Source organism: Pipistrellus hanaki, assembly GCF_964339955.1.
Source record: "Pipistrellus hanaki genome assembly, chromosome: 13".
Taxonomy (NCBI): Eukaryota; Metazoa; Chordata; class Mammalia; order Chiroptera; family Vespertilionidae; genus Pipistrellus; species Pipistrellus hanaki.
Genome location: NC_140515.1, coordinates 58,057,292 through 58,083,216, shown reverse-complemented (window position 1 = coordinate 58,083,216; position 25,925 = coordinate 58,057,292). Strand labels below are relative to the sequence as shown.

Sequence of the window (25,925 nt, the reverse complement as noted above, 5' to 3'; positions counted from 1 at the left end):
ACAACTTTCAACCTGTTGAACCACACTGGCCAGGGCAATAAATACATTCTTTGAAATATCTCTAAGAAAATAAAAACTGGTTTGTTTGTTTGTTTGTTTATTTATTTATTTATTTTGCTTTCTGGTTTGTTTATTGCTTTGAAGGCAAAGTGATTGCTCAAGGAAATGATTTATCTATCTCTTGCTCAAATGGATGAACTTGAGAAACTTTTTGAAAGAAGGCTTAAAGGTTTTATTTTATTAGGAAACTTCTAAGATGCTTAGTACAGTAGGAAGAGCATGGTCTTTGGAGTTATCCACCTCTAACTCTTGCTTGCTTTTTGACCTGGGTAAGCTGGTAGCCTCTTTCAGCCTTGTTTTTTATTCATTGTTTTCCCATCTGTAAAATGGGGCTAATACAACCTTCTCTGCAGGTGTGGTGAGGACTGGAGATGAGGGTCTGGGGCTTCGTGGGGGTCAGGGCTTGCTGCTACGAGTTACTCTAGGTAGTGAGTGATGGTGGCACGTTCTCAGTGGTACTAGTAGTAGGAGTGTAGCTGAGCCCTGTCCTGTGCATGGATGAGGGGCTCAGTTTCCTTGTCTGGTGAGGAAAGCAGCCTACTGTGTTCACCCATTGGCACCCTGGGCAGGTGAGAGAATTGTCAAGGTGCACGGTGGGCAAGAGTCCACACTGTAGAGTCCAGGGTTATTCCTGGCACTGGGAGGTTTTTTTCCTGGAAGTTCCTATGGAAAAGCCAGACATAACTGGCATGCCCTTGTTTGGGGAGCAGTGGGCATTCCTGTTGGCAGAGTGTGAGGGTATGCCAAGCAGCATTGTGTCTGGGTGGCCCCTATTTTGGATGTTTCTCTAGCTTCTGTTGCCATCAGTCTTTTTGCCTGGAGGGTGCCAGGTGTTGGAAAGTCTCCAGATGTCATCTTTCTCTAATTTGAGCTACTTTGATAGAATCTAGCACTCTGCTCAGAAATATTTTTGATGAACAGAAGGTTCACAGTTTTGTTATAGACTTGTTCGGTTTTATTTTTTCCCTGTGAGGGGCGGGGGGAAAGGAAGAGAAAAATAAGTAAGGGATTCAAAATAACTGGCTCTAAATCTCTTCTAGTCTTCCTTAGTCAAATCCACTCTGTGCTAGGTGGTCTTTAACTCCAGTTAAAGGTAAATAATATTCCTTGGCCTTGAAATAGTGTGAACATCCAGCTCCTCGTTGTTTCTGTGTCAGCATCTCCCAAGGACCTTTATGAGCCGGCCTCTTTGGTGTCTTCTGGCCTGCTCGCTCCTCAGCCACAACTCCTCTGGCCTGAGGGCTCCCTGGTAAGCGCCTGGAAGGTCCCAGCGTGCCCGTCCCATGCCCGGGACTTCAGGCACTGCACCTCCTCAAAGCATCCCTGCTGCTTCTCAGACTAAGCTGAAAACCTCTCCTTTGGGTGGCCTTTGTGGCGGTGAGCTTTTCTTCATAATCACACTGTACTCTTAACTTGTAGTATTTTTGTGCTTTCCATGCCTAGGTTGTGACCTACTTGAGGGCAGGACTTTGTCTTACTTATTTTTATATCCAGTGCCTAACCACTGCTGACACAGAGTACTAGCTGCTCAGTGAATGCTGGTTGAGTGAACAGATGAATGACCGCAGCACATGACATGACAGGAAGGCATCCCTGGGGAGTTAGTGGTCTGATGACAGTTCTGATTTCATGGCCGTGTCTGATCTTTGTATTCCCAAAGACAGCATTCCTCTGCCTTCCTATTTCCAGGTGGCTAAGAGGAATATTTAGTTTGCTGTGAAAATGTGTTGCTCATTTCATATGTCCATAATTCTGAGGCCAGGGGCTAGTCCTTGCCCTCTGGTCTTGCAGAAGTTCCCTTTGGCAGAGAAGGTAGCAGTTCTTCATGGCGCCGTCCAGATCTTCCACCGCTTCCTGACCTGAGCACTTGGTCCTCCTGTGGAGACGGGGGACTGTGCCAGCTTGGGCCGCAAGGTCTCCAGGCGAACACCGGCCCGCCCTGGAGTGCGTAGTGGATTCAACACTAGGATGTTGTGACTTTTGTTGGCTGATGGACCTTTTGGAGACTCGGCTGAGTTCACTGTTGTCATATTCAGGATACTATAAGATTATTTGCCCAAACTTTATTTAGGAATTTGAACTTATTACTAGTTTTTTTGCTCAGCCTAATATTGTGCTAACACTGAAACTGGTATATTCTGTTAGGAGGCTGTGTGTTCTGAGTTATTAACCTAGACGTTCAGGAATTATGTCATTTCTTCTTAGTGGTAAATAACTGAGAGAATATACTACCTACATTACTTTGATTTCATTTCATCGCTGATCAAACCACATAGTAATTCCACTGAAGCCAGATGTGAGGAAACTTAACAAAGCTGCATGGTGTATCCGTCATGCGGATGACAGCGTACAGGCCGAGGAGAGGGAAGCATGACAGGGGCTGTGGCTGCATTAAAGATAAACATTGACAGGAGATAAAAGGACACAGACACAGCGAGAGGCACTTTGAATGTGGCAAGCAGCTGTTAACTGAAGTCTTTCTGCAAGCAGTGTGGAGATGTTGAGAAGGAAGTTGTTACAGTATAAATTAGAAGCAATTAAAACATGGACAACTTTAGTCAGCTTAGGCACATTGGAGGTATTAGCACCAGGTAAGGTTTTAGAGCACCGTCGATGAGAGTTATACATAAGCAGAAATATCTAACAGGAAAATAATCTAATTCAGTGTCTCATTGTTAACTACTATTAAGAATTTGGTCTGCATTTATCCACATTTCCCACCCCCACTGTGTATGCTAACGTGTGTGTGTGTGTGTGTGTGTGTGTGTGTGAGAGAGAGAGAGAGAGAGAGAGAGAGAGAGAGAGAGAGAAACAGGGATAGGAGAGAGAGACAGAGAGAAAGAGAAATCCTCTTTGCAGAAATGGGAAACACCTTGTATCTACGCTTATGTAACTTGCTTCGTCCCCTTGACCCCCATTTAATGCTTTTGTATTTTCCTGAGTTTAGGACATATATCAATCGTATCTTTTTTTAATTATACCTTTTAATAGTTTCATAGTATTACATTGTATGCTTGCATCAGTTTTTTAGTCCCTAGTGATAGACATTTGTTTTAATTGTAGTTACAAGCATCCTTGAAGATAGTATCTTTGCCTGCCTCTTTGTATACAGTGTATACCTATTGTTACACTTTGTACACACACTTAGAATGAGATCCTGCACCTGGACTCTCCGTGTCAGGGGTTGTGCTGTGGACAGTGGGATGTCTTGGTTGCCAGCAGTTTGCGCTGCCTCACTGCCTCACTTGAGTTGAGCTCTCTCTGCCCCTCAGATTCCCATTTCCTACAGCAGGTTTAAAAGTTTGCTAGCTAGTATCCAATAAATAGTGTATCAATTTATAGTTCTCCTCTAGCACCGAACATTATCAATATTTTTAATCTTTGCCAATTTGAAGCATAGATAATTAATAATTTACATTTCCCCATTGAGGAGGATGAGCATTTGTCATGTGTTTATTTCATGTACACTAGTATTGATTGGTTGATCAATTGATTTGTTAATCAGTGTCTCCTAGCTTCGTTCTATCTTTCCCTCCCTTTTCTGTTTTTACCTGCATACAAGGGAGAACCATAGTGACTTTGGCTCTGGGCCTCCCGTGCTGCTCCAGCCTCTCCTTCCTCTCCCTGCCTCCCTTACCTAAAATGCACTTTTACTGCCATTCTCTTACCACTGCTTTCTCTCTGTCTCTTGATTCTGGTTTCTGGTCCTGTTTTCCTCCTGCACACCATCTCTGAGGTGAATTCTTGTTGCCGGACAGAGATTGTTTTCCTTGCTGCTTTTTCTCCCTCGGTTTGACCAACTCCCCACTCCCTGCCATCTCTGCAGCGAGGGAAGCTGCACATGAGTAGCTTATTATTATGGAAAATTTCAAACACATGCAACAGTAGGAAGTATAGTATCATGAGCCCCATGTACCCAATTTCCACAATTACCAACATTTCCTCATTTTTTTCTTTAAATTATCCTCCCCACTTATTAGAAAAATTTGTTATTGGCTATACGTCAGCCATTGTTACTTAGTGTGTGTCTCTAATAAAAACATTTTCTTTCTTAAACATTTACCTTGCTATTTTCTACCCTAATAAAAATTAACAGTGTTTTCTTAACAGTGAGGACCTGATTTGCAGTCCTAGCTCTGACACTGCTGTTTAACGTGGGCAGTTTGGAGCTTGTTTTCTCATCTTGAAATGCAGGGGGGAGAGCCACGGTAGTGCTCCTCGCAGGGTGGTGAGTCTTCCTTATTTACTCTCACAGAAGGGCTTAGCGAAGTCGTTCACCTAAATGGGGCTCAAACAGTTTCTGGGGTCTTTTCTCCACCCACCCACCCAGCAGATATTTATTGAACATGTGTGTGTTTGCTAAAGAAGAGGCAATCAGGACAGCCTTGGTTGTGGGCTCAATTCCTGGCCCTGGGTGAGGTGCGTGCAGGGGCAACTAATCAATGTGTCTCTCTCACATAAATGTTTCTCTCTGTCTCTCCCCTTCCCTCCACTCTAAAAAAAAAAAAAAAAAAGAAAGAAAGAAAATAGCCCAGCCAGTGTGGCTCAGTGATTGAGCGATGACTATGAACCAGGAGGTCACAATTCGATTCTCTGTCAGGGCACATGCCTGGATGTGGGCTTAATCTGAAGTGTGGGGCATGCAGAAGGCAGCATATCAGTGAGTATCTCTCATTGATGTTTCTGTCTCCCTCACCCTTCCTCTCTCAAATCAATAAAATTATATCTTTTTAAAAAATATATATATTGCCGAAACCGGTTTGGCTCAGTGGATAGAGCATCAGCCTGCGGGCTGAAAGGTCCCAGGTTCGATTCCGGTCAGGGGCATGTACCTTGGTTGCGGGCACATCCCCAGTAGGGGGTGTGCAAGAGGCAGCTGATAGATGACTCTCTCTCATCGATGTTTCTAACTCTCTATCTCTCTCCCTTCCTCTCTGTAAAAAATCAATAAAAAATATATTTAAAAATATGTATAAAAAATAAAAAAATATATATTTTATTGATTTTTTTTTTTTTTTCAGAGAGGAAGAGAGAGGGATAGAGAGTTAGAAACATCGATGAGAGAAATTCATCATCAGCTGCCTCTTGCACACCCCCTACTGGGGATGTGCCCGCAACCAAGGTACATGCCCTTGACCGGAATCGAACCCGGGACCTTTCAGTCCGCAGGCTGATGCTCTATCCACTGAGCCAAACCGGTTTCGGCATATCTTTTTTTTTTTAAGTCAGTGGAAAATGTGCTCGGGTGAGGATTAACAACCTAACAAAAACCCAAGGAGACACTGACCTTCACTTCAAGGATTCTGCATTATGGTGATTCTCTGCCTCCTAAATGCGCCTTTCTACAACTGCTCCCCTGACCGGGAATTGAACCCGGAACCCTTTAGTATGTGGAACAGCACTGCAGCCACTGAGCCCCTTGAAATGCCCACCAGCTGTGAGGAGATGGTTTCAGAAATGCCCTACTCAGCACATGTGGCACCACAGCACCATTTGCTCCCAAACAAGTTTCTGATGCTACATCCCTGCTCGTGATCCTTTAGCGATTCCTCCTGCTAGAGGCATGCGGGCTGGGGCAGGATTGCGTGGACAGACTGAGTCAGAGAAGGGCTTGAGCTCAGCAGGGAAGGGTTCAGTGACATATAGTTATGTCTGCCGGGCAGACAGGAAAAGTGGTGCCAACTGCCATGTATTTGCCAATCCTTGTATAGAACAAAGTTCACACTCCTTAGCAAGGTCTTCACACTCCTTAGCAAGGTCCTGGCCCGTCTGCTTCCCCGCTCTGCAGTGGGTTTCCCATCGACTCCCCTGGCCTCTGGTCCCCAGAACTGACTTCCGCAGGAGTCCGCCCTCCCTGCGGGTGGCATCGCGCTCTCCTGAAGGAAGTGTTTGTCCTGGAACTGTCAGGCCTGCCGCCGCCTCTGGGAAGCCTTCACCAGCCTTTTCAGGCAAAATGATTTCCTCTGCCCTGGAGAGTCGTACACTGGCTGGGCTCTTTTCTTTTTTAGAGTGAAAGGGAGGGGGAGTTTAATTTTCTCCTTCCTTATGAAATATAATTCACATACCGTACATTTCACCATTTTGAAGTGTTCAATTCTTTTTTTTCTTTTTTTTTTTTTTTTAGTATTTTTTATTGATTTTTTACAGAGAGGAAGAGAGAGTTAGAAACATCGATGAGAGAGAGACATCGATCAGCTGCCTCTTGCACACCCTCCACCGGGGATGTGCCCGCAACCAAGGTACATGCCCTTGACCAGAATGAAACCTGGGACCTTTTAGTCCGCAGACCAACGCTCTACCACTGAGCCAAACCGGTTTCCGCTGAAGTGTTCAATTCTTTAAAAAAATCTTTTTTGTCGAAACCGGTTTGGCTCAGTGGTAGAGCGTCGGTCTGCGGACTGAAGGGACCCAGGTTCCATTCCGGTCAAGGGCATGTACCTGGGTTGCGGGCACATCCCCAGTAGGGGGTGTGCAAGAGGCAGCTGGTCAATGTTTCTCTCTCATCCACATTTCTAGCTCTCTATATCTCTCCCTTCCTCTCTGTAAAAAATCAATAAAATATATTCTTTAAAAAATCTTTTTTGCTCTGAAATGTGCTCTGCAGTCTCTGTGTTCTCAGAAAGGCCCTTCCTTCTCTGGCAGTTCAGAAGCCTCCTCGGCAGAGTCCTGTGTCGCACATGTTGGTAGCTGTGTTCAGGAGGGTCACTGGGTGGTTTGGCACGCTCTGGTTAGGGCAAATTTGAATTCACCAGTTGACCCAACGGTGCTCTCAGCCCAGATCCTTCCGAGAGACTGTGACCTTGTCTGGTCTGTGAGTCTGGGGACTCGCTTTTCACCTACTGACTCTGCAGTGGCTATTTCAGATTGTGTAGAAAAGCTTGATTTGTTTTATTTTTTATTTTTTAAAAAGCTTTATTTTATTTTATTTTATTTTTTTAATATATTGATATTTTACAGAGAGGAGGAAGGGAGAGAGATAGAGAGCTAGAAACGTTGATGAGAGAAACATCAACCAGCTGCCTCTTGTAAACCCCCCACCGGGGATGTGCCTGCAACCAATGTACATGCCCTTGACCGGAATCGAACCTGGGACCTTTCAGTCCGCAGACCGACGCTCTACCACTGAGCCAAACCAGTTTCGGCTTGATTTTATTTTTTAAAATAAAAACTATGTGTTATGGCAGCATCTTACAGAACAATTCCATTTCAAGGGCATTTTATTTTTAAAAATATTTTATTGATTTTTTACAGATGGGAAGAGAGAGGGATAGAGAGTTAGAAACATCGATCAGCTGCCTCCTGCACACTCCCCACTAGGGATGTGCCTGCAATCAAGGTACATGTCCTTGACCAGAATCGAACCTGGGCCTTTCAGTCCACAGGCCGACGCTCTACCACTGAGTCAAACCGGTTAGGGCTCAAGGGCATTTTATCAAGTTTTTGTCCCTTGAAGATTCACTTCTCTTGCTATTTCATAAGTAAAAGTAGCAGATAATGCCTTGTGAAGTATCCTAATGATACACTCCTTATGAGAAATCAAATCTGAAACAGCAGCATCAACAAAGTAGCCTGTTGAAGTGGGAACTGTTACTCTGCCACATTTACTGTGTGTAAATTTTGTCTCTGCTGACCTTCCTTCCCCGGGTTATGTCCCCAGCTGCCTTACTCATAATGAGCCTGAATCCTAATGTGCGTAGCACATTCGGTTCTTATTGCTTCCATAAACCTTCTCTCTGGCGTGAGAGGAGAATATCTATGTCCCAGATACTTTTCATTTAGCAACTTTGGTATCTTACACTCGCTTATCTTCTGCCCCAGCTACTGCTTGAGATCCGAACCGATCCGTTCCAGGCCCTATTGGTCCCCTTCCGCCCCCCGGAGGCCTTCGGCGTGGGCTGGCCGTGGCTCTCGCCCTGGACTGTTCTCTCCGCTCATTGTTTGCCGCTTGGTTCATCCAGTTTTGTCTGGGAGGAATGCCTGTTTTCTGGGCTTGAGGCCAAGTTTTTACTTAACTTTTGGGTAAAACTGTACAGTATCCCAGTTGCTGTCTCCAGAGAAGAGCTCCCCAAAACCGGTTTTATTTGTTTAGAAACCAGATAGCGCACACTATGGTGAAAGTTGTTACACGTTCTGGAAATAAAAACAGGCTCTCCCCAGGCGGAGCCTCAGTTCTCTGAGAGGAGCATGCTGGTGGCTGGGTGTCGGCTCCCGGGTTCCCGCCGGGCTGGAGCTGTGAGGCTCAGTGCTTTCCTGAGAGACCGTAAGGTTAGTTTCACCTCCGTGTGGGGTTGTTTGCCGTGTGCTGCATTATTGAGTGCTGATTATGTTGCCGGGTCATATGTTGTGTGAACCCTGAAGCGCAGGTGTCAGTGCCCAGAGGAGGAGAAGGCAAGCAGTTTGCTCCATTCGGTGAGCCCTTAACCCTCTGATGCCAGAGAGCTCCCACTGGTGCCCTGCCCCCTGCCCCTCAGCAGTGCGGCAGGAGTGACAGCAGCTCCAAGGCCCTGGAGGGGGACCTGGAAGGGAAACCACGAGTTTATAGAGTTCCCTGTCTTCGAACTCCTCCCCAGTCCACAGCTGGTCTCCTATCGTCCCCCTGCCAGTTACCTCTGCTCAACTCTTTCTTCAGACTCACTTTGGACTGCACTCCTCTTTTTTTATTGATTTCAGAGAGGAAGGGAGAGAGAGAGAAACATCAGTGATGAGAGAGAATCATTGATTGGCCATCTCCCTCATGCCCCCTACTGGGGATCGAGCCTGCAACCAGCACATGTGCCTTGACCGGAATTGAACCCGGGACCTTTCAGTCCACAGGCTGGCACTCTATCCACTGAGCCAGCTAGGGCTGAGCTCCCCTTAATGCTTGACCTGCCCTGCCCCGACCTGTGTGCTCTCTACCTGTGTGTTCCCAGTTGGATATGTTTTTGTTGAGCTGAGTATTTGGAACTGTGATTCTACTAGCATGGAGACATTCCAAAGACCACCAAATCTCTCACAGTGATGGGCTGTTTTGTCAAGTTTAACAACTTGTAGGTATGAGTCAATTTCTGATGTGAGTGATGTAACTTATTAAAAACAGCCTGAATGCGGGAATAAATGCCACGGAACTGCTGGATATTAAAAAAAAACAAAAAACCCCACAACAACAAAAAACAGCCTGAATTTTTCCCCCCTGATTTTGGCACTTGAAATGTTGGCGCTCCCTGTGCTGAACCCTCTTTTCCCTCCTTTTTAAAATTGACCTCTACTGCTGTTCAGTTCTTTGTTGACTAGTTAGTTCTCTAGGAGGATGCAGCCTTAAGTAATGGTTCTGGTTTCATACACTGTAAGAGCTTTCCAAGTATTGGTTCTCAGTCATTACTTCTGTTCTCTGAAGCTTCAAGAACAGCCTGATCCCAGCTCTCTGAGCCTCTTTATGCCAGGGCACTGAGAGTGTGTACTGCAGTAAAAGAACCTCTTGGTTTGTTGTAAGTCATGTTCTCCGTGTCCCCCGCCCCTGTCCCCCCACTCCGCTCTGTCCCACTGTGTTTATCAGAAGTCATCAGAATGCAGCAGTGATGCCATAGCATCTGCTCTATCATTTTGCAGAGAAGGGTTATTTCTTAACTCTTTTCTGGGCCGAAGCATTTGGCAGTATTTTTTTGTGATTGTTCAACTGATTGTTAAGTCTGCAGGTAATGAAAATGTTGACCCCCTGCCCCTGGAAAAGGCCCAGATGTGGGGAGTTAGTGACCAGCTGGTAGAGTACCCGGCGTATCAGCTTGTCCTCCACAGATCAAGATCTCCTTCCTTTCACTGAAGTTCCTCTCCAATAATCCCCTCCGCAGGCCGTGGCTATTTTCAGATCTTACGTAAAAGTTAGTTACTTCCTGTCCAGGTCAGAGGCAGCCCAGAGAAATCAACTTTTGGAAAGCCAATTCCACCACGGGCTCAGCTGCCAACAGGCTTTCCGGGGCTTTGCGTGGCACCTGTGTCCCGGGTCAGTGCGCCGTGTAGGTCGGAGCCTTCTCAGGTGCGCCGAGCGGCTGTGGGCGCTTCTCCCTTGGGGGCGCTTCTCCCTTGGGGACACTCTGATTTTGGCTGCAGGGCTGCGACATGTCCGCTGGAGAACAGGCCATAAGCCTGTTCAATAACTCCTGTGACTGAAAGACCAGAGGTGGGACTCATTAACCGTCTCGCTTAGAGGCTGGCTGTGGGGCTGGCTGCGGAGCCGTCACCGGGTTTGCAGTTGCTGTAGGTGCCCGCTATGCTCTGCACTCAGCCACTGGACCGTGCAGGGTGGTGGTCGCCAACTGTTGTAAGCTGGCATAGTGAGCGCTGATGAGGCAGAGGCTGGGAGTTTAATTCCAGGTGCAGCCTCACCTGGTCAGAGAGAAACCGTGCCACCCCAGACTGTACTCCCTCCTGGACGAGGGGGAATGAGTGTCCATGAGCACCAAAATAACTCCGAGAGCCTTCTCTTCCCAATATTTCTTCAGGCCGCTGTCCTTCATCCCCTCTTCCAGCTCCTGGCCATAGGTCCCTGTGTGAATTCTTATGTTCTCTGCGCCTCCCATTCGGTGTGATAAAATTTGGCCTTATCTCCACGTAACAGCATCTTTATATTCAGATGGCACTGTTTTTTTCAGTCTTTAGGTCCAGTGTTAGATGACAGAGAGACTTACAGGGCAAGTTTCCCTGAGTAACTGATGGTTCAGTGGTCCGAGTCTTCAGCTCCTTCCTGCCACCATGCTGCAGAGTGGGAGGGAGCCTAGGAACGGGGCACAGGTGGATAACCTTGGCCATAAAACGCCAGTGAGACGTGTAATCTAGGATCCATTATGTAAGTCTCCTTAGAAGACTGCTCAAAACTAGGCCACATCTACACAGAGGAGGGAGGGCGAGCTGGTGAGTCTAATTCCACCTGCCTGTGGGGTGCTGCTTGTTTATGACATTGGTCAGACCCAGAGCCTTCCACAGGAGCCCCTGAGACTTGCCTCAGGTGGTTCCAGTTCCCGGGCCCAGGGGAGGGGAGAGAGGCTGCCCCCAGCAGGAACCATCCTGTCTGCACCTGGGGAGCTGGGAGGCTAATAACCTTGTTAGTCCTGGGTTACTGCTGGTTTGTGTGTGTGGTGGTTTTATTTTCTTTCTTTTTTTAGAAAAAAAAAATTTTTTTTATTGATTTTTCACAGAGAGGAAGGGAGAGGGATAGAGAGTTAGAAACATCCATGAGAGAAACATCAATCACCTGCCTCTTGCACACCCCCCACTGGGGATGTGCCCGCAACCAAGGTACATGCCCTTGACCGGAATCGAACCTGGGACCCTTCAGTCCGCAGGCCGATGTTCTTTCCACTGAGCCAAACCAGTTTCGGCTATTTTCTTTTTTAAATTGATTTTTTTTTTAGAGGGTGGGGCGAGGAGTGATACCAATTACACTTGTGTCTTGTACCCTGGGTATCTTAAGGAGGCTGCACCTGACTAGCATTGCCTTTCCTGTTAGAACTGGGAGAAGTGGAGCCAGCGTTTACCTATGTCTTTAAGGAGCTAAATATAGAGTGTCCAAGGCACTGGCAAAGCCAGAGTGAAAAACCTGAGTAACCATGTAATAAAATGACATTAGTACATACATTTCCCTGTAAAGTATTTGACAGTGTAACAGAACATATCACAAAAGGAGCAGTCATCCCTTTTAGGAAGGACCACACTCACCATACAGCCTTCTAGGTGTAGCTATTTTAAAAGAAAAATGAAAATCTAAAGTGATCCTCATCAACTCAGAAAATTAGTGATTACAAGTTGTATTATAGAAGCTTCACGCGGGGTCCCTGCTATAAAAGCTTTGATTTGCTGAAATGCTGTTTGCATAGAACTTTTCAGGATTGTGTCTCGTGAGTAGGTTGACAGATACAGAGAAGTCTTTACCAAAGCTCATGCCAACGGCAGAGTTACCGGGACACATCCCCTCTGTGCACAGCTTGTGTGTCTGGTCTGAAGCGCTCAGACTGAGCTCCGTGGCTCTGTGCCCGCAGAACGCTTAGGGGGAGGAGCCTCACAGGCCTGGGCTTTGCGGGGAGGCTGTGGGGTCGGGGGGCTGAAGTGGTGGGGGGGACCCTGTTGGAGGGCTGGGACTGGAGCATGACTGGGCTTTTCTCCAAGCCTCAGTCTTACCACCGGGGAGGTAAACCTGACCTGCTTTCAGGCGGCTCTGGTCTCGGGGCCGACTTAGGCTCCAAGAAGCCTAGGATGTGGCCATCCATGCCCCTGCCTTGTGGGTCCTTATCTGTGTGTGAAGCGGGAGTGGGGTGGAGAGAGACACAGGCTCCCACGCTGAGAGGTAACACACTCACCCCATTGCTTTTACTCGTTTCAGTCCCTGTGTTCAGAGATGTGGGAACCCTAACTTCCTTTTTTTACCGCCCTCACTCAGATTACACTGAGCTGATGTTTTAATGTACGTGTGTGTGTGTGTGTGTGTGTGTGTGTGTGTGTGTGTAGAGGGAGAGGGAGAGGGAGAGGGAGAGGGAGAGGGGGAGGGAGAGGGGGAGGGGGAGGGGGAGGGGGAGAGAGAGAGTTTTTCAGAGCCCTGATTTCTCGGGGGAGTAGTGGCTATGTCTAGGCTTCTCACAGCCAAAGCTGCCATCTCTGCTTTAGCTCCTATCTTCCCAACTCAATAGTTCGTTCTCTCTCCCGGCTCCTCCTCCATACACCCCCCTCCTTTCCCAGCTTATTCCACGGAGAATGAAGAGAGTCTTTCATTTGCTCCCCTTAGGAGCGGCCTTCTAGAGCTTTCCTCCTACGTACTCGGCCCCTGGGATGTCTGGCCAGTGACCTAAGAGGGATCTTTGAAGGGGGAACACAGGGAACCTCGGCCGTTGGCCATTTTAAAGGCCCAGATCCAGTGGTAGGAGTAAAAATTTGACTTTGCAAATGTAGAATTAACTTAAGTCATCGAGAAAGTTTGCCCTTGATGGTTAATTACATTTATAAAATAATGTGTGTATACTGTTTTTGTATCAAATTGATCTTGTAGCTTTTATTGGAGTGTGGCATGGACTGTTCAAACAGGTTTTGATGTTCATGTGACATGGTTCTCGGCTACATTTTAAAACGCCACCTCTCTTCCTTTGGTACCTGGAGGCTGGAGAGTCTCCGGGGGCGGCTCCTTAGAGCCCTGGATGTTTGTTTACCTTTCCTCCTCATTTGTCCTCAGCTCCAAACCGCCAAAGTCTCATTAGATTTCCGAGTCAAATATTTTGAGCTGTGGGAGTTGCGTTCTGTGGCGGCTTTGTGTGTGTGAAATGTGTTTTTAAGAGACTGATCATCAGAAGGCATTTGGGCTCCACGGGAGTGTGAAGGGCACATCAGGCCTTTGTCTTGCACAGGAAAGATCCGCCCCAGTGGCTCTCCCAGACTGGAGGGGTCTTGTGGGTTCCCAGAGGCACCATATATGGACTGACCCCCACCCCCCGTCTTTGACTAAAGGGTTTTTTAGAGGGGTGTTGCCCAAAGTTTTGGACTGAATGTTTTCATGCTCTTAAAAGACCCCCCCCCCGTAAATTAGCATAAATGCATGGGTATGGGTGTGTGTGTGTGTGTGTGTGTGTGTGTGTGTGTATATTTATTTATTTATTTTAATTTTTTTTCTTTTTCACCCAAACACTCCACCCCCCTTCCCTATTGATTTCAGAGAGGAAGGGAGAGAGATAGAAACATCAATGATGAGAGAGAATTGTTGATGGGCTGCCTCCTGCACGATCCTACTGGGAATAGAGCCCGCAACACGGACATGTGCCCTGACTGGAAGTTGAACTTTGCCCTCCTGGTTCATAGTTAACACTCAACCACTGAGCCACACCAGCTGGGCTGTTTATATTCTTAATGGAAAAAGTGTGAGTGGCACTTGCCATGGGAATTGCTTTGAGATTGAAGAGACAATATACTACTGAAGGTCACAGAAACCAACGAGGACATGGCAGTTTGGAATGGATTGTTTTGTGTCAAAGGCAGGATCGAGATGCTGAGACATCTCTGAGATTGCAAGGGCTGCCCTGCTGTGGTGAGGCCGGTGCGCCTGCAGGTTTATGATTTCAGTAAGGACTCTCCAAGCATGGTCTGCTTTGTGAGCACCGGCTGTGAGAGTGTGTGTGTGTTTCTCCTGCGTATCCCCATCCCCCCCTAGGGTATGTCTAAGGCAGGGGTCTTCAAACTATGGCCCGAGGGCCACATGCGGCCCGCAGAGGAGTCTGATCCGGCCCGCCAGGTTTTTTGGGCAGTGAGCGCAGCCGAGGTGTCACAGTAGGAATTAGTAGTTCATATAGTCCGGCCCTCCAGCTCTCTGAGGGACCGTGATCTGGCCCCCACTTTAAAAAGTTTGAGGACCCCTGGTCTAAGGACTATGCCCTCATGATCAAGTCCCCTGATTCCTGGGCAGGCACTGCTCTGCAGACAGTTGTCCTTGTCTTTGAACTTATGTAGGGCAGTAGAGCCTTTTCCTTCCCTCTCAAGATTGCTGTGAGGGCTGGCCTGGGATTGGCTGTGGGATTCTTCATAATTATAGTCTTCTTTTAGGGACCCACTATATTAAGCTGTAGATATTAACATTACTTGGGGATTAAATGTTTGCTTTTTAAAGTGGTTCTCTCTAGAGTTCCTTTAAATAGCTAGTTCTCCAGTTTCATTAAAATAGACTTTGATTCCTGGAGTTTGTTTTGTAGTAGAGTCCTCATTAAGTCAGCACTGCCATAGCTCCTCTCCTGGTTCCTCCGAGGGAGCCGAGCCCCTCCTCACTGGGGATGCAGAGGGGTCACATGGACCGAGTTCTACCAGGAGCTCATTTCTTTTCTCCTCTTTTCTTTCAGTCACCAGTATGCTTATTGAGTGCCTTTTACAGAACACCTTTACACACTGCAGGTGGGGCAGACAGGCTTAGTGTAAGTGTAAGACTTTGCCCCAGTTTCAGTGAGTTTGTACTTTTAGCTTTTTTCATTATTATTGAATTTATTGGGATGACATTGATTAATAAAATTTAAATAGGTTTCGGGTGTACAATTCCCTAATACATCACCTGTATATTGAATTGTGTGCTTACCACCCCAAGTCAAGTCTCCTTCCATCACCATTTATCCCTCCTTCACTCTCTTCTGCTGACCCAGCCCTTTCCCTCTGTGTCTGTCTGATTTATGGGCTTTTTTTTTTTTTTTTTTTTTTTTTTTTTAATGTTCAAGTTTTATTACAAAGTATGATGGGCAGAAAATACGGTCTTATACAGGAGGCTGAAACAGAATGAAAGGGCAAAAATTAGGTTTAATATACTCAGGAAGCAAGAAATAAAGTCATAGACATAACACTCCACTTTCAGGTGCCTTTGAAATAGTCGTCAGTGGGGATTTACCATTGTGGTTTCACAGCACAGTGTTAAAATTTTATTATAAGCCCTGTGATTTATGGGCTTTTGTTTGTTTGTTTGTTTTGCTTTTTCACCCAGCGATCCAACCCTCCTTCCCTCTGACAGCTGTCAGTCTATTTTCTGTATAGATTAGTCTCTTTCTATTTTGTTAGTTTATTTTGTTCATTAGATTCCACATGTAAGTGAAACCAGGCGGTACCTGTCTTTCTCTAATTGGCCCTTTCGGTTAGCATTGTATCTCCAGGGCCACCCTGCTCTTGCAAACCTTAGGGTTTCCTTTTTCCTCTGCCTATTGACATTCTCCCCCACCACACCTTTTCTTCCCTCTACTGACAGGCATGCAGGTGACCTAAACGTACTTGCTAATTAAAATCTGTCCTCTCAAAGCCACTCCACAATCAGCCAAGCACACCGTAAGCAAAACACTTAGCTCAGAGCAGGCCGGGATGAACAGGGCTATGCTGATCACACACACCGGCTTCCAAACACAGTGGTTCCTGATGAATTCTCATCAGAAAGAAACTTCCTTTTCCAAGCAGCTGATCTACGACTTCCTCTCTGAGACCTCATGAACTTAGACATAAGGAGTCATTCCTTCAGAGGCTGGGAATCTGCTTTGTCACTTAGTGGCTGGTGGCTCAGCATTAGCTACACTTTTTGTACTTGCGGACCACTTCTTTCCCCTGGAGCGCAGTGCCCTTTGTGAGCGAGTGTGGAAGTGTGCTATTAATGCTGAAATTTAAACTTTGGTACTGAATCATTTCACAGCTGTTCTTTGCTTCCTTGTTTTGAGAGGCTAAGTATCTGCCCCATCAGGACATACACATTCATAATTCCTGGGGCTTTACCCTGAGCGTCTAAACTTAAGTTCTAGTTTCCCACAGCTCTCAAGGGCCCAGCTTGCTTCCTTTTGTTTCTCTTTCTGTTCAGGAGAACATAGAAGTTCTGTTTCAAGTTGTGTCTACACCTTACTACAGATACCAGCTTTGAAGTAGTATTTTGTGTTGAATAATTAGAGACTGTGTTTCTGTTTTATTTTGGGAGATGTAGGAATTTTAGGGTGAGCTGATTGTTGATCTGGTTGTCTGCAGCAGCTTGCCTTGTAAAGATTATTTCTCTTGTGTTCTTCCCCCACATTTTATTATTAAAAATTGGAAATAGCCGAAACCGGTTTGGCTCAGTGGATAGAGCGTCGGAACGACTGAAAGGTCCCAGGTTCGATTCCGGTCAAGGGCATGTATCTTGGCTGTGGGCACATCCCCAGTAGGAGATGTGCAGGAGGCAGCTGATCGATGATTCTCTCATCCATGTTTCTGACTCTATCTCCCTTCCTCTCTGTAAAAAATCAATAAAATATATTTAAGAAAAAAAATGGAAATATGTGGAAAAATGGAAATAACTCAGTGAATCTTTATGTTAACATATTTGCTTTATCACAAAGCAAGGTAAAGCTTTCCTTTTATCTTGTTTCTCTCCCCCTCCCCCCCAACCCCGGCTTTAAGCTAATAGTAAAGTGGGGAGAGAAACAGACAGACATGCACAGCGCCTACACATACTAGACAGAGGAGAGCAGGTTGGCAAATGAGCGAGTGAATGGGAATGAATGAATGGTCTGAATAGGACATGCTTCCAGCTCCAGGACACAACGAAACAGTTCCCAGCTAAGTCCCTGCCCTTAGAGGGTTCCTGTGGGGTGAGGGGGTAAGAAACCTCTTTGCAAGGTAGCCCGTATGAAGCCTTCACTGCAGTTCCGCATGTCAGTGTGGCGAATGGAGTTCAGAAGAGGGAAGACGATCCCAGAAGTTTGGGACAGTTGACAAAGGCTTTTTGGGAGAAATGGAGCTGGAACGGGGCCAAGAGGTAGAACAGAGCCTGAGAGCTCAGATGGGCACAAGGCATTCTGCGCCATGGGCAGCCTGAGGCTGCCACGTGTTCCAGAGGGGTGACTGGTGGATAGCCAGCTGCCCACTGCAAGCCCTTCCTCCGGGGGATTGGAGAGGGGACGGTCTTCTTTGTGCTCCGAGGACGGCCCTGGCCTGTTGGAGACAGGACCCACTCCCAGGTACCGCCCACTCCAGGCTCTGCCCTTGCTGCACATTTGCCTAGAATATTCTCCCTCTAGATGGCTGAGTGGCTGCCTCTTCCTTCTGGCCTCTTTTAATGGAAACTTCCCTAAAGTAGCAGCTCCTTCTGGCATACTCCCTCCTGCAGTCCTCCCAGCATGCTTTGTTCTGCTCTGTGCTGTGTCCCCAAAGCCTAGCTCAGTGCCTGTGAATATATAGCTGTGTGTGTGTGTATGAATAGGTATGTATGGATGTAGAGAGGTGGTGCTTAGGGGAGTTTATGTGTGAAGGAATGAACAAATGGGAATTCTGAGGGGGCAGAGAGTTGGCAAAACATAGTGCAGGGCCAGTGTCCTTGTGGGCAGAGTTGAGTGTGGGTGTGTTACCTTGCCCTGCTTAGAAAGCTCCAGGGAGTTGAAGGCATTTCTCTTTGAAGGATCGTGCTCTAAGGAGAGCCCGTGGTGATGCTGTGCCTCTTGTCCTCTCCCCAGGACCCCTGCAGTGCACCATGAGTCGGTAATGCCCACTGAGGACTTCTGGGAGCCATGTCAGACGAATCCGCCTCAGGGAGCGATCCAGACCTGGACCCGGACGTGGAGCTGGAGGATGCGGAAGAGGAGGAGGAGGAGGAGGAGGAGGTGGCAGTGGAAGAGCACAGCAGGGATGAGGAGGAGGACCTGCTGGATGGTGAGTGCCATGGTGGTCTTATCTTTTCTTCCAATGGAGTCTTTGCTGGCTGTTTCCAGTTGGGTTTCTTAGGTCATCCATCATGAAAAGCCAGAGACTGCAAACACAGCAACCATGAACTCACATGCTTCTTCCCAGGAAGTGGGCTATTCTACATAAGCCTTGCTTTAGTGCTGGAAGGACCGTTAGCATTTATTCAGCTTGTCCTTGACTGGCATGCAGACTCAAGTCTGAGGATTTGGAAGTGGAGGAGCCAGTGGCAGAGTCCCTGTGACCACACTTTGTGGCCCAGTGTCATGGACCCATGAGGTGGCTACAGGTAGGCACAGGAGTCGCAGTGAGTGGTCTGAGAGTTTCCTGAAATTACACTCACAATTCTGCCTGTGTGGACATGAGCAGAGAGGGTTGATGCTTCTGGCCCCCTGTGGGGAGAGAGAAGGGATGCTGCTAAACATCCGTTGCATAGGAAAACCCTTCCTATATGAGTTACCCAGCCCAACATGTCAATAGCGCTGAGCTTGAGAAATACTTTCAAAAAGGAAACTATTACTTTAGCACTTTTTATTTGAAGTTTCCTCTATTGGATAACAGCAGCTCCCTTTTATATTGCTTCCGCATAGTGTACAGAAAAATCTGAACATCTTACTAACCTTCTCAAACCATTGTCCTTTGGCTTTGGTGACCCTCTATTGTATTTGTTCACTTTGTAATGTCTACTTTACAGTACTCTTCTTTCTGCTTCTTTTGGATTTATTTTGCATTACTTTCAAACTTTGTAAGAATATGCTTAGCTCATTTTAGGCTCCCCCCACCCTTAATATAAGCATCCTATATAATAAAAGCCTAATATGCTAAGTGTATGCACATCCAGTCGGCTGTTCAACCAATCAAAGTGTAATATGCTAATGATAAGTTAAGGCCACTAAACCGCTTGCTATCACATGTACTGACCACCAGCGGGTAGTTGTTCCGACCAGTATGTTAGTTTGCTGCTGGGGTCCAGCTGTGGAGCCCTCTTGTGGTCCCTCCCTGGCCATGATCTGCACCAGTGGGATCCTACAGCCTAGCCTGCGCCTCTCGAAATCTGGACCCCCACAGGGGATGTTGGAGAGCCAGTTTTGGCCTGATCCCGCAGGCCAGGCCGAGGGACTCCACTGGTGCACAGATTCGTGCACTGGAGTAGTTTAAAGCTATAAATTTCCCTCTGAGTGCTAGCTCTGTCCTTCCACAAGCATTTTCTCACCCTTTCCCCTCCTTCCCCTGGAGTTTTTGTTTTTGTTTGGTTTTGGCTTTTTTCTCTTGATGTCTATACTGGGCTTTCTCTATTCTTTTGAAATAGGCACAGTTGGGTGTCAGCATCTTTGGGGTCTGTTGTTAGAGGCAAAGATTCAAAACCTGGTGCCTCTGGAATGAGCTTTCCTTATTTTCTGGCTCAGTATTTTCTTCCAGCTCAGCCTCAAGGTTAATCTCTTGCTGGGCATGTAGGACCCCTCAATGGAGAAGTCCGAGAAGCCCTAGTATAAGTTAGCTAATCAAGATCTGGACACAGATTGGCACGATGGGTACATCGATTTAGAACATCTAGGCCTTCTTTATTTATTTTCCTCTTGTCTGTTTTATATGGCGTATCAGGATAGTAGGAACCTGGAACTGCAGGGAGATGACGGCATGCTTAGGCCCTCTGTAACCTGTTTCACAAACATCTTGTTGACAGCAAGCCTCCTTGATGTCAACTTTGGCTTCAGGCTGGCTCCGTCCACCTTGGACCATGGATAAGGAAAGCTGGTCTCCGACTCTTCTACAGGAAGTTTGCTTTTTCTCTGACCCCATTTGACTTGTCCTCTTTGCTTGCAATGTAAAGAAATCAGGAGTAAAATGTTCTAGGCAGAGGGCCAGGGCAAAGGCCCTGCGGTGGAAACAAATCTGTTTAAGAATCAGAAAAGTAGAAGCCGTGGCAGCTGGAGCATAGAGAGCAAGGGGCGGAGGTAGGCAGGGGCCTGCATGGTGGTGGTTTGGGATGTACCTGGAACCCGGGGTCTATTTACTTGGGTTCTCACAGGTGCTGTTCAGACTCTCACTGTGAGCACTGGACTGATTTTCAGAGCAGCCTGAGTCAGAGTTTGGGGTGATCTCTTGTTAGAAATTAAGTGGTGCTAATTTTAAAAATATATATATTTTATTGATTTTTTTACAGAGAGGAAGAGAGAGGGATAGAGAGTTAGAAACATTAATGAGAGAGAATCATTGACCAGCTCCCTCTTGCACATCCCCTACTGGGGATGTGCCTGCAACCAAGGTACATGCTCTTGACCGAAATCAAACCTTCAGTCCGCAGATTGATGCTCTATCCACCAAGACAAACCAGCAAGGGCAATTATTAAATTTTAATGAAATCAAATTTATCATTTCCCCCTTTATAGTTAGTGCTTTTTATGCCTTATTTAAGAAATTGTCGCCCCCCCCCCCCCAAGGTCATAAAGCTATTTTCCTGTTATCTTCTAGAAGCTTTAATGTTTTATCTGCACTTAGTTCTATGATCTATCTGGAGTTGATTTTTGTGTGGTGTGAGGTAGGGGTCAAATTCATGCCCTCTTCCCCCAATATTATTTTCTAATGGCTCCAGCACTCTGTATTGCATTTTTGCTATAACCTTGTTGTAAACCAAGGCAGAGAACATATGTAGCTCTGTCTCTGAACTCTATTTCTCCCCCACACGACCTTCTGGGAAATGGGGTAGAGGAGCGACTGCAATGCGGTGCTATGAGCATGAACTCTGGAGCCAGATCGACCACCTGGTTAACACAGAATCTTGTCTTTACTGTTTACAGCTTTGAGACAAGTTTCCTCATCTGTAAAATGCATGCACGCTCCCCTGTGGTATGTTTGCCAAGTTTACCATTGTCCTTAGTCCCCTGTAGTTTTGCAAACTGGGAGTGAGATAACAAGGTGAGTTCAGATGCAGACTCAGTTTTTTGGCACACACATCCTACTGTATCATGCCAAGAGGCACATAGTAAGATGTGGAATTTGTTGGTCTTTGTTTTTTTTTGTTTGTTTTTCTTTTAATCTTCACCTGAGGATATGTTTTCATTGATTTTAGAGAGAGGGAAAGGGAATGGGGAGAAACATCAGTCCATTGCTTCCTGCATGCGCCCCCAGTCGGGGATCAAACTCACAACCTTTTGGTGAATAGGATGACACTCCACCAGCTGATCCACCGAGCCAGGCAAGGACAGTTTAAGATGTGGTGTACTGTTATGTAGAAACCAGACATTTCAGAAGAAGCATGAGGCAGCCATGAAGTGCTGTAAACCACTGACTTATGTGACAGACTACATATCAGCACATCCGTAAACTGAAGCTCTGACAAGCCAGCAGTGGTTGTTGAACCACAGGCTGAGGGTTCGTTCAAAGAATGCCGGTGGTAAGAGCTGTGGACCAGCTCTTTATAAAGAAAAGGGAGAATCTGAGTCTGTACCAAGTGTGCATGAGAATTTTATATGCTGTGTCTAATCATTTTAAATTCCTCCTGCAGATGTCCACACCCACCCTCTGCCAGACAGAATTCACAGCCAGGCCTCACAAGTTGTAATGTTTGATAGTGAACTTGTCTGTGATATTGAAAGGCTGTCAGGTTCTGTTCTTCCTCCTCCCAGGAACAGTTCACTCTGCAAGGCTCAAACCAGAAGGAAGAAATACAACAGTTGGCAACAAGTTCCCATGGCCCAGCAGATCAAGTTCAGACCCTTGGCCTTATTCAAGGCCTGCCCTCTGTACTTGGACTCTGTCTTATCTGCCTTCTCCCTAACAACCTCGCCTCCAACTATTCTTCCGAGTGGTTACTTAATAAATTTGCTTGTGAAATAGAAACAAAACAAAAAGCCTTAAGGCCAGGAGAACATCAAAGGTCATTGTCCAAACCAGTTCAGAGGATCCAGCAAAACACCAAGTTGAAGTGTGCCAACCCAGCCCCAAGTGTAATCGGTGTGTAGGTCAAGGTGCAGTGTTGGTGAAAGTGGCCGTTTAGCGGTAGCTATCCCCCTCAAGGAGTCTGCTGTCCACACTCCTGGTTCTCTGGTAGGAGGGATTTGATGGCTTTGTTTATTAGGAGGAAAGAGTGAGGGGCTGTGAGTTAGGCAGAAGGTGACAATACTGTCATGTGACAACCCCAGGGGGGTATTAGCTCTGTGGAGGCGTGAAGGGCCTGAAGGAACCATAGTTCTTAAGGAAAACAGTTTGCTGAGCTTTCCTCCCGTGGTGCATCAGGTGGTTGGGCAGATGTTTATATACGTAGGAAGTAATCCCCTCAATAAGACTAGTACTGTCTGACAACACACATAGTTATTACAATATTATTGACTGTATCCCCTAAGCTCTGCTGTACATCCCCATGACTGTTTTGTAACTGCCAACTTGTACTTCATCCCTCCACCTTTTTCACCCAGCCCCCTAAACCTCTTCCTATCTGGCAACTCAGTTTGTTCTCTGTATCTATTAGTTTCTGTTTTATTTGTTCATTTATTTTGTTTTTCAGATTCCACATATAAGTGAAATCATATGTATTTGTTTTTCTCTGTCAGACTTATTTCGCTTAGCATAATATCCTCTCTATCCATCCATGTTATGGCAAATGGCCACTCTTTTTTCTTTTTTAATCCTCACCTGAGGCTATTTTCCCATTGATTTTTAGAGAGAATGGAAGGGAGATGGGGGGGAGGAGAGGAGAGAGGTGAGAAACGTCAATATGAGAGACACACTAGCTGGTTGCCTCCCGCATGTACCCTACTAGGGCTGGGGATTGAGCCCGAAACAGAGGTACATGCCCTTGACCAGGAATCAAACCAACAACCCCTTTGGTATGAGGGCCAATGCTCTAACCACTGAGCAACTGGCCAGGTCTGGTCATTCTTTTTTATAGCTGAGTAATATTCCACTGTATATGTACCACATCTTTATCCAATTGTCTATTAGTGAACAATTGGTTATTGTAAATAATGCTGCCATGAATATAGGAGTGCAGATATCTTTTTGAATTGGTGTTTTGGATTTGTTTGGATAAATACCCAGAAATGGGGTTGGAAACGATTTTTAATTATTTGAATTAACTCCATACTGTTTTTCATCGTGGCTGCACCAATCTACATTCCCACCAATAGTGCACCAGGCTTCCCTTTTCTCCACACCCTCGCCTGCACTTGTTGTGTGTTGATTTATTGATATAAGCATTCTGATGGGTGTGAGGGATATCTCATTATAGTTTTGAATTTGCATCTCTGGTAATTAGTGCTGTTGAGCATCTTTTCATATGTCTACTGGCAGTCTGTATCTCCTGTGGGGGGAGAAGGGTCTGTCCAGGTCCCCTGCCCATTCTTTAATCGGATTGTCTAGAAAACAGACTTATTGGAGGAAGGAGTGTTACACGTAGTCCTTACAACACCCAGGACAGTGCCTGCCTGTTGTATGCCCTCATAAGTAGGCAGTGAATTGGACAAGTGAGCACTTGACGACACTTGTTCTTCCTGTTGGCAGATGAGATGTGCTTAGAGCCACACAGGGGAGAGTGAGCTGTTGGACCCAGCTGTTCCTTTCTGAGCAGACTGAGGCCACGAAGCTTCCTTTCTCAGACCGCCGCACAAAATTATAGCAAGAACGATGGCTGTCATTTTTTGGTGGGCCTGCCCTGGGCCAGGCTTGGTGCTAGGAACGGGCACTGGTTAGTTCTCACTGTAGCTCTGAAGTGTGGGCATCATTATTCTCATTAGGTAGACAAGTCCATTGAGGTCCCGAGAGATATAAGTAAGTTGCCTAAGATCACCAGCTAATAAGTTGCTGAGGTGAAGTTTGAGCCCAGGTGTGTCCAGCATCAGAACTCGTTTTCCCAGTAAAAGTTGGTCCCTGCCACCTCTTTTCCCTTATCTGCTCAGACCCATCCCTGGAGGACATGTACGGCCCCGAGGGTGCCCAGCCGGAGGAAGATGGGCAGCGGCCGCCGCGGTGCACTTCAACTACCTCATCTCAGTCTGAGCCTTCAGAGCAGCTTAGGCACCACCAAGGCAAGAGCCTGGCCTCTGACGACCCCAAGAAGAAGAGAGCTCAGAAGCCCTCCCACATGAGGAGGAACATACGGTGAGCTGTGCTCCGGATAAGAGGAGAAGCTGGGGCGGCGGGGAGGGGGTCCGCGCTTTCCTTCACCTGAAGGCTGTCATAGCAGGAGGCCTGCTGAGCGGAGTCTTCTTTCCAAAGGACAAACGTGTGAGCCGTGTGCCCAGATGAATAGTGAAGGTGCCGCTCAGGGCCAGACGATGGCACTCGAGCTCTGCCGGGCAGTGTCCCGCTCTGGAAGCCCCACGCAGGATAGGGTGCTCTGCTTGGACCCCAGTTCGTCCATTATTTTTTCCCTTATGTCTCAAAACAAGAGGAGATAAACGAAGTTGAGTTCTAATCGTAGAACTCAGCTTCAGTGGAGGGGATGTCTGGTCCCGAGCAGGGCTTCTTCCTTGAGCTGAGAAATCAGCGAGCGTGCACTTCCTTCACTGCCCAAATTCCAACAGCCCTCCGTCTACCAGAGAGAAATGCTCTTTTCTCCTCCTACCCTCTTCTTGACATAATGACAACTCAAAAATATTACTCTAAGTTTGGGAAATCAGGTTATAGAATCATCCATAATCCTCCTTTCCATATGCCAACTCTATTTTTATCGGCTTTTCAGCTCTATGAATCACATATTACTCTATTTTACTCTTGTTCTGTTATGTGCAGAGATGAGTCGGCAGGGGCATCTGTCAGGAAGTTAAATGATATTATAAAAAATATATGAGACCAGTATGTCTATATATAAAATATAAGGCCAGGGACTCCTGAGCCTTGAAGTCCCTTTTCTTTACGCCTTGCTCATTTCGTGGGTTTGGTGGGATGATGTTTCTCCTCTCACCTCTGTGCTCTGAGCTCAGCAATGCGGAGTCCGCTGTAGCTTCACATTGCATCGCTCAGATCGCAAGTGAACCCAGTGCCCTCTCCTTGTGACCTTTAGAAAGCTGCTTCGGGAGGACCAGTTGGAGGCAGTTACCAAAGCAGCACAACAAGAAGAGCTGGAAAGAAGGAAACGCCTGGAGCAGCAGAGGAAGGACTACGCAGCTCCCATCCCCACTGTTCCCTTCGAGTTTCTTCCTGGTGAGCAGTGCGGCAGGAGCGGCCAGAGAGCCTGTGGTGGGCAAGGACAGACCTGGAGTCCGGTCGTGATCTCTCAGGGAGCCTTTCAAGTCAGTCAGCTTGGGGAGCTCTAGAGCAGAGGGATCTCATTTACAAAGTTCAGGTGGCTGAACGTGTGGTCCTCACACTGGTCTTATTTAACCCTTTGCACTCCGCTGTCCCCTCTCAGGGGACATCGGAATTCTAGCATATCACTCGGATGTCCCCTCTCAGGGGACATTGCAGTTTATTAGTGATTACGGGGAATTGAGTTAATTCAACGCACGTTTCCGCCGTTAGCGTCGAGTAGCTGGTAGCCAATGTCCAGAATGGTTCAAAGGGTTCAAAGTGCAAAGGGTTAAATTTTGGCCCCTTCCCCCCTTAACTTTGGATCTTAACATGTCCAAGGACTGGGACCTGCTCTAGTGCTCAGGTGGAATCAGGAAGTAAGAACCACCCGAGAAAAGGGGATTTGGAATGCCCTCTGCTTCTCTCCTGGGGGTAGTCCTGGTGAGAGCAAAAAGGAGGGGATATTTGAA

The 25,925-nt window shown here is 46.8% G+C and overlaps 1 protein-coding gene across 2 annotated transcripts in view; it reads left to right on the top strand.

Annotated features, from left to right (window-relative positions):
• RAD54L2 (RAD54 like 2) overlaps positions 1–25,925 on the top strand; it is a 52,304-nt gene that overhangs the window by 3,659 nt on the left and 22,720 nt on the right. For both annotated transcript variants that reach the window (XM_084902260.1, XM_084902261.1), the window contains exons 2-4: positions 18,003–18,198; positions 24,123–24,324; positions 25,229–25,368. In XM_084902260.1, coding sequence (XP_084758386.1) covers positions 18,057–18,198; positions 24,123–24,324; positions 25,229–25,368 — 484 coding nt within the window. In that variant the 5' untranslated portion in view covers positions 18,003–18,056. The remainder of the gene's footprint in view (positions 1–18,002; positions 18,199–24,122; positions 24,325–25,228; positions 25,369–25,925) is intronic.